Below are 12,104 nucleotides of genomic sequence, written 5' to 3' on the forward strand. Positions count from 1 at the left end.
CATTAGCAGGTCTCAGCCAAGTGTTCAGAGGTTTCAGCAGCCCCAGGTGCTTTCAGTTTGTCATTTACAACTTCGGGTAACTAAGCAGTTTTCACCAGTTGTTCCAATGTATTGGCTGGTGACTAAAGGAATTTTGAAGAAACAAACCAAAAACCCCAGTGACTATGACCAAATCACAGTGGGAATATTTTTGCTCCTGTAAGTACCTACATGAGGAGACATTTTATTCTTCCAGAGCAGTGAGTAATTAAAAATTCCCAGCAAAGCCTGCAAGCTCTGAGGAGAGCTGTCAGGACAGCATCTCACCTATAGAGAAATAAACTGCAGCATCAAAGGGACACCTTGCTTTTAGTACCAGTCACCCACAGCACAAACACCTCACAGGTGCAGGCATAAAAATATCAGTTCCAGGCATGGAACTGGTCTAGGTCCAGGCACTGGAAATGAATTCTAATTTGCATGAATGTATCAATTTTAATGTCTTTCACCTTGGAAAAGGCCCTAATTTGAAATGCCAGCAGGTATAAGTGAATTTAGCATTTTACATCCTGGTAGGTGAAAGAACTGAGAGAGCTGAAAATAAAACCTAATTTCAGATTTGGCTGATTTTTGGTAGGAATGCTGGCACTGGAATCCTGGCTCTGGTCTGTGACTGGCAGGGGAGGACAATGGGATGAGGGTCAGGCTGGAGAGCACCTTCTGGCTCATCTGAACTTGAGCCAGATGTTGGAAATGCACGTTTCCATGGAGGGGAATTTCAGGAGAACAAAGCACGTAATTTATTTTACTCTTTGTTCTTATGTCTGACTGGATATAACCAGTGTTAACAGTAAGATTTTTTTTTTTTCCAGTGATCCCTGATGCTCTTGTGAAGTACAAGCAACAGGAACTGCAGCAGGGTCAATTGTAAGTACAACTGCTCTTTTTTACCCCCAGGCATATTCCATAATGATACTTACTCAATGTATTCCCGCTTGTTTTCATTTGTTACCATGATTTCGGACCCATTGGGCTTCAGGTCCACTTGATATGTCTATATTTCAGAAGACCAAAAAACCTCCTATTATTTGAGGACATCTTTCTCCCAGAACCCACTCTCCCTGAGCAGCATTTTACAAGCATTATCAGGAAATCATTAATAAATTGATTTACACTTTCAAACAAACTTGTGTTGACAGAAGAGGAAACTAGCAGAGAGGCTGGCTATTTACTAATAATTTTATTTTAATTATTATTTATAATAATGAAATGATATATTTATATAAAATATAACCACAAAGGACATACTTTATATATACAAAATCATAATAGTTATTATTTATCATAGAAGAAGCTAAATCACATATTGAAACTGCCCAAAGCCAACCAGTATATTACAAAACCTCTCTATTCTGTGGCTTCAATACTCTCCCTAGTTCTCCATGTAATCCAGAACCGTATGTTGCTTCAGGAAAAAGGCAGTACGCGCTGGAAAGTGGATCAGAATGTTTTTGACAGGACATTGAGTGCATAGTTTGAAATGTTGAAGTTTTTTCATTTGTAGTGGCAAAAGTTACCCACTGACTGTGACCCTTTTAAACCTGGCAGCATGCCCCCGTTGTACCAGCTGCCACTGTGACAGGCTCAACAGAGAGGACCTCCCTGGCGTCATTCCACCGCCCTCCTCTGAGGACACCTTCGACCTCAGAAACCCAGGCAGTCCCTGGGCCTGGACCACGTCCCAGCTGGACTGTGGGACACCTTTATTCCTCCTCATTTGCAAGTATTTTACTCAGCTGCATATCTGGCTTGTCCCAGAGATGTCGTGGCTCCCTGACAGGAATGTGGCACCCCGAGTCCCCGTTGGGAACATAGCGAGGTGAAGGCTGATCAGTGCATTCACCACCACGAGACTCTGCTCAGTACTGAGGTACTTGCTGGCAATAACCAGTTCTAAGATGTAAATAACCTTTACATACCTGTCCAAAGTTTTCCTCGTCTATGCAAAACATGAGATCCAGCTCCGTAGGGTCATTTTCCAGGATCCACTTCAGAGAGTTGTAGTATTCACTATCCTAGGGCAGATCACAATTAGGCAGTTTGAAAATGGGCAATTAGTGCAGAGTTGTAGAAACCCATGGGCCTGTGAGCCCTGGCACGGTTTAAATGGGGTCTCACCACTGATTCCATGTCCTTCAGCGTTATGGGCTTCCCCAGCATCATCTTGTAGAAAGGTCTGATGAAGAAGCCTGCAAGAGAGAGGAGAGCGTTCCATGCCCTGCTCTGCATCTGCACATTCCATAAAGGTACGACTGCTCAGGGCACCACCCCTGGCATTTCCTGTTACCTCCTGACTGGAACAGTCCTGCAACTGCAACAGCATCATAGCAGCTCAGGTTTATCGAAGCACAGAAAGTCCAATTTTTCAGTTTCTACAATTATCCACTAACTACCATACTCCACTGACCACCCTAACATTAATGGCAGAGAGAACAAAAAGCTGGGGAATTGAGCTCAGGGCACACTATCCCATTTAAAATCACTGCTCCTCTCTCCAAGAAGTTGCTTGAAAACCTGGCTGCTGAGCTTCCTCTGCTCAGGACTCTTCTGCTTCCTCTGCTGCAGCAGGGCTCAGGAAAATCTGGTCAGTAATGTCTGCCTGGTGTGAGATTTCAAAATGCAGCAGAAATTGTAATTAAAGCCTTCAGCAATAATTTTACATATCAAAATATGCTGCAGTTGGCCCCCCTAGTTTGGCTGCAGGTTTGCATGGAAATGACTGATACAAATTCCATGCTTCTCCTCTAGGGACAGTGCTCATGCTGGTTCTGGAGTTTTAACTTGAGTGGAGAAAGGAAAACTTTGTATGAAACACACTTGTTGAGTAAGACACTGTAATTTTGTGAATCACCATTCAGGTCTCTAGAGTGCCAGTCCCAGACTGTCCCCAGAACCTGGGGCGCTCAAGCAGGTGCATTTCCTTCCCCAAAGCCCAGTGGCAGCAGCAGAGCAGGAGCAGGACTCACCGTCCAGCAGCTTCCCGTGGTACACGGCCAGGCCGGCCACCCGGCCAATGAAGGTGAAGTATGACAGATGGTCTTCGTTACAGAGACCTGAATTAGGATTAATCTGAAGTGTATAGTTGTCCCTTTTTTGGGGAAAGAAAAAAAACAGCTGAAGAACCGAGTCTTTAAATAAGCACATACTCAGATATGTTAATAAATAACTAGTGCTTAGGGGCATGTCCCTTCAGCAGCGCTGTGGGGCTGTGCCCAAGTCCTTTTCAGTCTGTCCCACCACGGAGCCACTGAGGGCTGAAGGGCTGACACAGCAGCAAACCAAACCCACTGTGAGCAGGAGCCCTCTCTCCTGTGCACTAATGGATTGCTCCACGATTTTAAAGCTGGGCAGCCCCCACTGTACAGTTCTGGGAAGCCACTGCTGGGGAACTCCTGCCGTGTGAATGAGCAGCTGCGTTCCGAGCTTGCTCTACAGCAGTGCTGGAACTCTGGGCAGCAGAGGAAAGAGGCTTTTCTGTGACATCGGTCCCTTCGCCATCACTGGCCTAAAAAACTGCAGTTTTGCTGCCCTGGATATTGTCTGAGCAATGGAAATGTTTTCTGGGTTCTCAAGGAGAATTCCAGAGGCTCTCTGAAGGGCAGCAGGAACAGGGCAGTGGGGCTGCCCAGGGCACCCTGGGAAGGAGGAGCTACTTCTGCCCAGAGCAACTTTGCCTCTTATGCAAAATGTAATGTATATCCCTTGAGAATACAAATATTTAATGGACACTTACGTTGCTGAGTATTCAAAGAGACCATAGTAAGGGTTAAACATCTCCTTGGACAAGAGAAAAAACCATTCTCTGGCCACACCTCCATAGTCAAGTCCTTTCTCTGACTCAAATTCAATCCAGAGCCTGGCTTTTAGTACATCAGGTCTCTTCACAGACATGATTCTTCTGTAGGACTCCTCAAAGATGTTATTTCTGTGTAATTTCATCTCAAATCTGTTGGGTATGTCAGCCTGTGTGAAAAAAGATTAGATTATCCTTGTTAGTCTCAAGAAAAAAGTCTTTGGGCAAATTACTGGCTGAGAACAGCTCAGTGACAGATCAGACACCTGGTGTTCCACTTCCCCATGTTTTTATTTCCCAGTGCTCTCTCAGTCCACGAGCTGAGAGCATGGGGGAAACTGGGCTAGTTCCAGAACAGTGCTGCAGACTTCTGAGGTAAATATTTGATGAAAATGACAAGAAAAGTATCAAACAAACAAAACAAAAAAGGAGAATGATCGGCTGTGCTCTATTTTAAGGGCATTTGCATTTATCTAGAAAGATGTGAGTCTTAAAGACTTAGAAAAGCTTTTTGTCGAGAAACCCATCAAATTCAAACTTTGCTTCGTGTTTTTGGTTCCTACGTGAGCCCTTCATGAGCAGCACAATGGAGCAGCCTGGCAGGTGTGTCCTGCAGCCCCCGAGCTGGTTCTACTCACAGGTTTCTTTAACTTCTTGCGGAAGTAGTCGTATTTCTGCTTGAACTCCCTGGAGTACGGCACTGCCTGTTGGGAGCAGCAGGAGGACACGTCATTCCTGCTACTCAGCAGTTTGCTACCCCACAGCACTTAAAAGGGATGGACAGCCCTGCTACCCACACATTGTGCTATGGGCTCCCCTGAACCCACCCATGAGGGACAGCAGCCAGGAGAGATTTTAAAATCCCACAAAATGACATCACTTTACTCTGATCATTTTACTGATGATAATATGACTTTACTACAGCCATTAAATAATCTTTCTATGTGTTTCCTTTATTTAAACGCTACCTGAAATGCAATTTAAGTAATTCTGTTTGTCATGGCAGCAGAAATATTATTGAAAGCATTCAGATGAATTCCTAGTGCTTCTGTGAAATGGATTAGCTCCAGCTTTCCCTTAAAACCAACAAACAAACCACTGTCAGTCGCTCAAGGAGACCATGATCATTTCATTTCCTTCAAACAAACTTTCTCAAATAGTCTCTCTCATTTATGCTCAGCATTTCTGGGGGGAGGCCTATTAGCAATTTGCACAGTACTGTGTGTGAGGATCTCCAGTTTTAAATGCCTGATAAATGAGTAAATCCCTCCAAAAGCAACTATGGTCAAAAAGTGACTATTATTGATATTATTACTGAGCAGTTGGAATTTAACCGTGCAGCAGGCTCATCTGCTGTGTCCTGAAACTCTTAAAGGTCCCAAGGACTGATGCAGAATAAAAGGGTACTCTTGGCACCAGGAAACATCTTGGGATTGGAAGTCTGATCACTCAGAATACCATAAAATAGCATAAACTGGCATAACCCAGCAGAAAAAGTAAAAGAATCACTCTGATGTTTTTAAAATTTGATACTGAAGTAAAATGCTGTGTTTATTTTTTCCCTAAGGCTGATATTCTGAAACCTCTGTTTAACTGCAGGAAGCTTTATGTCTCTTAAACTGACAGACCGATTTTTTTGTCTTTTTTTCCCACACTTTGAATCTACATAGGCCCACCTCTCTCCTCCCAAGTGTAAAGAGCTTTTCATTGTCCAGAGATCCCAGAATAAACAGAATGGTGTGTCAGCTCAGTAAAATCCTCCTGTCAGTAATGACCCAGGTAATGGGTAAATAGGAGCACTTCTCCAATAACCATCCCCAAACCCTGGACAATCTGGGAGACTGCCCAGAACTTGCTGTGACATTCCCAGCTTTTTCTGGCTTAGGAGGTAGACCAGCAGAGCTCCTGCTTCCCAGGCTGCCCACCCCTGATCTGGGGAGCAGGCAGGGCCTGCTGCTGTTCCAGCTGTACCCGAGTCAGGGCATTTCATGGAAGATCCCACAGCAGTACTTACTGGGCCCGTGATGGCTGGGTTCTGCAGCCTGGGGTCTTCCCACTGGGTAATTTTATTATCTGCAAATAACAAAAGAGATGATCCCATGGCTTCTCTGGTACCACACTGTGAACATCTGTTGTTTTCTCCCTAGCACTGCTCAGGTCTGTCAGGGTTAGCAAAGGCTTGTGTCTCCCCACCCTCCCCAGCTCCAACACACTGTTTAGTTGAAAACATTCACTCAAAAACACAGAACTACCCCAGAACCCAGGGAATTTGCACTGCTCTGATGGCAACATCTGCAGGAGTGAGTGAACATGTTCATTTGAACACGGGCTGGGACTGGAGATACACGGCCCGACAGGTAAAGGAACCCAGAACTTTTGGCAATGACACCCTAGGTTACTGTTTGGAAATTTTGCATAGACGGCTGAAGTATCATACTTCTAAATTTGGAGGGAATAACATTTTTCCTAGACCTTAATGAGAAGGTAAAGGGAGGCAGAACTGTCCTGTTTTGGAGCAAGAAAATCACCCAGTTACAACCAATGGAGATGCTGGCAGTGGCACAACACAGCCCAGTTCTTTCCATCTACAGCTTTGAAGAGCACCGGGAGGATGTAGAAAAGGTTCTACAGGACCATGGTGGGACTCCCCTTCCCTGCCTCCAGACAGCTGCTCCTCCCAAGATTCTGAACACAACAGAATCACAACAAAACAATGGTGTTGCAACAGTAAGACAATGCTCCAAACCCCAGCCCAGTTGCCACCTGCAATGGCGAGGTGTTGGTCACGCTTGGCCTGCCATCCCTCTGTTTGTTACAGACACTGCTCTGGGTTAGGAACTGGGTATCAGGAATCAAGGTAGCATTTTCCATGTTTCTAGAACTGGAAAAGCCCTGTAAGTTTGCATCCCAAGCTGGTTTCAGAAGGACTGGGATCTGAAAGGTGTCATTCAGCAAATGTTAACTGGAGAAAATTCTAAATGATTGCAAGCACAATCCAAGACATTTGATCTATTAGTTAATTCAATAGTAAAATACTATTTTATTTCCCTTCACACATTAAAGCTATTTATCACTTACAGGAATGCTGGAGGGCTGCCAGCCTGAGCTCCAGAGACCCCAGAGATGCATGAAGCAGAGCTGCTGCCAAGGTGGAAACCCAGCCCAACCCTTTCCGTTTTCAACCCCTACACTGGAATTCCCTTCTACAGAGTTCTCTGGTCACCTTCTTGACACCAGTGGCCACAAATCACAGTGCCAGTTTTCTGTGGAATCAGAGGTAACATAAATGACTGACAATGTGTTGTGTCAGCTCTTTGCTCTCTGTACTTCAGAGTGTGCGATGACACCAACGAATCTCAGTCTAACTTTCTTTTCAGAGTCTTACAGGGACTTCATATTACAAATGGTGTTCCAGGGCTACAGGGGTCTGGCATGAGCCACTTCACCTGGAACTGTAGCTCAGGATTCTCTGTCTTATCCCAAGTGGACATGGATAACAAACTCATTCCTTTTGAAAAACATTTTCAAAAGTCTCAACATTTTCTAAAATTTCAAAAATTTGAGTCTTCCCACCAATACAATTCTGTCACAAACCAGGCTCTCAGGCCTTTGAGGATTCCCTCTTCTCCCTGCCTTTCCAAAGGGGCCACTATTTCCCTGAATTTTGGGACCCCCTGCCAGACACAGAACTCTCACAGCCAAACATTCCCAGTGCTGATGGCATCGGAAGGGTTACTCCAGGTTGGATTTCAGCACTCCTGTCAATACATCACAGGGTGAGATAGTTCATGACCAGGTGATGGTACTTTTCATGCCCTTTTCAACCCAAATTCTGCTAATTGCTCCCATTCTGAGTAACACTTTGCAATTCTCTTTACACAGTCTCTTCCTGCACACTGCAGTAGCCATTTGCCAGACTCACTCTGACTTCCCATCCCATTCCAGCGAGCCCCTCTCCCCTCTCCTGCCCTGCTGCTTCCTGCTGAACTAAGGAGTGCTTCCTCCTAATTCCTTGTGTAAATCACTGATGCATGTTGTAAATATCACCACGTGCAGGTGGAGGGGAACCCATTCCATGTATCCTTCCCCCCTGTCTGTGAATCACTGGTTCAGAAAATAGATGCAAAACGGTTGTTTTCCCTTCTGATCCCTTCCAACGGGTAGATAGCACATGCCTGGGAGGCTCCCAGGAGTGGCAGCAGTGTGCAGGGAACACCAGTGTGTCCATGGAAGGTAAGGTGCCTGGGGCAGCTGAGGGCCCAGAGAGCCAGGCAAAGGGGTTCCCTGTCACACACAGCCTCTGGTACCAGTAACACCGGTGTGCTGCATCAGTACTCAGTGCTCCTGGTCCCTGTGTACAGCAGAGGGGCTGTGCTGGCTGCAGGGGACTTCGGCAGTTTCTCCCAGGGATGAGAAAACCATTTCAAAAATAGGACAAAGAGCACTGGAGAACTATGCAGCAGAGTTACAAAACGTGGCAGGGAAGCAGGACACGACCAGCAGCTGACTCTGTCAGACTTGTCCTGCTGGTTTTGTGTCCTGGCAGTGGCACAGCCCCTGGCCCTCCATGCCCCCCAGCCCAGCCACCACAGCAGTGCTCAGGGACCAGGCTGGGACCAAAGGGACATCTGCTGGAAACAGGCAGCATTACCAAAAGCTTCCCTAAACTTTTGTGAAAAATGCTATGTCAGAAGCTAAATCCACTCAGATCAAAAGAGACTAGAGGGAGAATTCAGATGCACATAAATTTTGCTTCCCAACAGTTACAAATTCTTTGAGGAAATCTAATTAATGTATGATTTTTAACATTCCATTTTAGGGACTAACGCATGCTCAAACAGCTTTAGGAGACTGAAAAATTAAAGAGTTTTAAGAGAGATTGGGAGTCTCAGCAGATACACAGGTGTTTTAAATGGGACAGCTTTATCCTGTGACTCCTTAGTGGCAGCAGTTTAGAATCATTTGCCATAGTTATATTTCCAGATCTCTGTTGGCAAAAACAATTACAGAAGGGATAAAGGAAAATAACTCTGTACCAAAGTTTGGAAGAGGTTCTTCGAGTGCTTGACAAGTGTATTATTTCTAATGTTTAGTTAAAAGGATTTATACTATTTCAGAATTGGTATTACTTTAAAGGCAGTCTTTTAATAATGACTTAATATTGTCATCTGTATGGATGAGCATGGGAGTCAGTGATACTGAGGGACAAACCTAATTCTGTCAAACGTGGGTAAGTTTAGGTTTTAACTCTCTGTGCACCCTCCTCTGATGGTTATGAGAGTTAGCTATGGCTGCGAAGAAATGTCTTATTATAAGAAGACCCAGCCCAGCCTTTGTGGGCTGCTTTGTTTCCAAACACCAACAAAACTCACACAGCAGTTCTGAGATGCTCTAGGAAGACAAATCTACAATGAAACATCACTTACACTAAAACTCCACTAACAGAACTGGAGAATATTAATGGGCTGGTGCAGTTTCACATGCTCTAAATAGGAAATAAGATCAGAATCAGCACTGCCACAGACCTGAAAGCAGAGGAAAGTACTTCTCAGTGCTAATTGCTCCACTGCCTATATGTGGAGCTGTGGCTACAGGATCTTTTCTCATCTTATTTTCTATTCCTAGAGTATATTTTAATTTATTAAGTGCAAATAAGCCATGGGATCATCAACAACAACAACAACAACTCCAAAATATCAACAAGAACAAAATAAACCACAGAGAGGAAATGTTAATGCTTCACAAGTCAGAGAGGGACAAAGCTTGATGAGCCAATTAAAGCAAGCTTCCAGTGAATGTACAGTACCGTAGGAGGGCACTAAGTCTCTGGTATCAATGTCTCCACATATCAACACCTGGCTTCCTAAATGAAGAGTAAAATCACAAAGCTTTCACTTCAATACTTAGTACCTCCCTTCGTCTATTTGCTCTAGTACCTGAGTGCTTACTTACTATGGTCTATATAAAATGTTCTTCCATCCAGGTGTATTCTTTCCTCCCAGCCAGGCTGGAGATGGGAAATAAAAACAAAGAAAAGAGAGAGTAAGTGAAATAGTACCAGTCCCACACAGCCTGAAGCAGGGCATTGCTCACACCTACTGGACTTGTCTCAAAGGTGCTTATGAGGTAGGAAACCCCAGGTGACCAGATGCATAATGGCAAGGCCACAAATCCAGGCAGACTCACACCTAAATCTTATATAGGTGACTGCATCCTGTGCAGGGAATATTTTTTATAGAGGAAACCTCTAGCCTCAGGATTCCCACCCATTTCCTGCTGTGAGCAAACAATCACAGAGAACAGATGATCCATCGTTTCTGCTCCTACTTCTGAAAGCCATGTGGGTTATTTACTTTAAATGTGTAACCCAGGCTCCCTGTACAGTGGGACAAGAATGTCCTAACCTAGTCCTCAGTGCTTCCCTTTTCACCGTTCCCTTTTCTCATGTCCCAAGCGCCTGCAGTGCAGAAAGGAGAGTGGATGGCAGGATGTAGGGACAGGCAATGCTGGCCAGCCTGGGCTGCCAGAAACTACAGAGGAGAAATTATTTCACTTCAGTCCAGTTGGAGGAACTCGTGTTAAATTCTGTAGTCATCCCAACCTCACTCCAAACCAGGAGGTTTAACTGAGGTGAACTCTGTTACTAACAATCTGTTGCTAGTGACAGGTCAGGCTGCCCTGGTTTCACTGCATGTTTCACTCCTTGCAGTTAACAGAACAAACTGTAACTGGACCTTCACTGCCTCCACGGTTAACACACGCCCCACGTACCTGGACAACTGTTTCCTAAAGCCAAAGAGCATTCCTGCTGCTGTGACCAGAAACTTGTCTGCTTTCACACATTACTCTCCACCTTTAAGGGCTGGGAGTATTTTAAAAACAAAGTAAAGCTCTGCATTTGACATGTCTGTAAATCCCCATTGTACTTTGACTACAAATATGACAAAACTTCTGACATTAAAATGATGATTTGCCCTGCAAAATATGGAGGTTTCATTGAAAAATCAAAATTTATTCCAATTTCTAAATGCTACAATATGCTGGTGCACTGATAGAGCTTGCTTGGCACAATCTGCTCTGTTTTTCCTAAGCAGTGATTATGATTATCTAAAAGCACAGTCAGACACAGCCCAGGTAAGTGTGTGCAAAGCACAACACTTCAGTAGCACAGGAAAAGGCCAAGAGTTAGAGACTCCTGGGCGGGCTCTGGAGGGCCTGAGCAAGCCCCAGGGCACAGCAGGGCTCCAGAGCCTCCAAGAAGGGCTGCAGCAGCCTGTGCCCAGAACAGAACAGAGCCCTGGGACAGGAGGTGTGGGTTAGAACACAGGCACAGCATCACTTACAGGAAGAGGGCCCAAGTCATTGGGGTTCAGAGACGCTTTGGATCTCAAGTGCACTGGAAACTTCAGCCGTGGATCCTCCTGGAACACAGGAATGCAACTGTAAATCCAACAGATCAAGGTAGATCTACAAAGCACAGACTTCTCTGGAAATCCTCCTACGTTACAGTTTACAGTTTTTTATTCTTTTGAGAATAAAACAAAATATGCCTTATTAGGATTTCTACAGTGCACTGAATTTTCCAGTGCTGAGTGAGTTAGGGTGATGCAAGACCTGACTCCATTAAATGTGTGCTATGTCCAGGGATATGCTTCAAAAACCACAGGCCTGTTCTTAGGATGTCTGCACTCCACAAGGGCTTTTACATCCACATGCACATTTTTGGCTCTTAAAAACACGAAGACAAGAGCCATGCTGAAATAGGGGCATGCAGGCAGAAGACAGAGGTGGGAGCGTGGCCCCCGGGGCCTCGGCTGGAGCGCCCTTACCCAGGTGGTGGTCTTGGTGTTGTGGTCGATGAAGAAGGGGCGGCCGTTCGGGGCGATGCGCATCTCCCAGCCCGGGGGCAGGAAGCTCTGGGCCCCCTTGTGCTGCGGCTTGGGGGAGTTGTAGGGGGACGGCTGTGGGGACTGAGGGTTGGACAGGGTGTCCTTCACCGCCCTGCGCACCGGAGAGTCCTTCATGCCCTGCGGAGCAGGAAACAGCACCATTGCGCACACGGCACTCGGGGCTGCAAAACCAACCCGACCTGGCTTCACAGCAAGTAGCTTTTCATTCCCGATGTAACTAATACTACAATTAAATGCTGGGACTGATTTACTAGAACTTAATTAGCTCTATCTGTGCCTTCTAACATGCCCAGTCTTTTGCTGTAAAGGACATGGTCTTCTGTGCCTTCCTCTGCACAATGACAATGTCCCCAGTATTTACA

At 45.4% G+C, this 12,104-nt stretch overlaps 1 protein-coding gene across 8 annotated transcripts in view; it reads right to left on the reverse strand.

The window, feature by feature from the left end:
- The window catches only part of LOC137467733 (E3 ubiquitin-protein ligase NEDD4-like), an 89,711-nt gene that overhangs the window by 4,121 nt on the left and 73,486 nt on the right, over positions 1-12,104 (reverse strand). For 4 of the 8 annotated variants that reach the window (XM_068179159.1, XM_068179162.1, XM_068179154.1 and 1 more), the window contains 11 exons: positions 11,662-11,859; positions 11,176-11,253; positions 9,785-9,839; positions 9,639-9,695; positions 5,847-5,905; positions 4,471-4,536; positions 3,773-4,002; positions 3,006-3,127; positions 2,158-2,228; positions 1,959-2,054; positions 960-1,033 (listed from right to left, as the gene is read on the reverse strand). In XM_068179159.1, the coding sequence (XP_068035260.1) occupies positions 960-1,033; positions 1,959-2,054; positions 2,158-2,228; positions 3,006-3,127; positions 3,773-4,002; positions 4,471-4,536; positions 5,847-5,905; positions 9,639-9,695; positions 9,785-9,839; positions 11,176-11,253; positions 11,662-11,859 (1,106 nt within the window). The remainder of the gene's footprint in view (positions 1-959; positions 1,034-1,958; positions 2,055-2,157; positions 2,229-3,005; positions 3,128-3,772; positions 4,003-4,470; positions 4,537-5,846; positions 5,906-9,638; positions 9,696-9,784; positions 9,840-11,175; positions 11,254-11,661; positions 11,860-12,104) is intronic. The other 4 variants (XM_068179161.1, XM_068179160.1, XM_068179155.1 and 1 more) reach the window with 1 other exon arrangement.

This window comes from Anomalospiza imberbis, unplaced genomic scaffold (assembly GCF_031753505.1).
Source record: "Anomalospiza imberbis isolate Cuckoo-Finch-1a 21T00152 unplaced genomic scaffold, ASM3175350v1 scaffold_77, whole genome shotgun sequence".
Classification (NCBI taxonomy): domain Eukaryota; kingdom Metazoa; phylum Chordata; class Aves; order Passeriformes; family Viduidae; genus Anomalospiza; species Anomalospiza imberbis.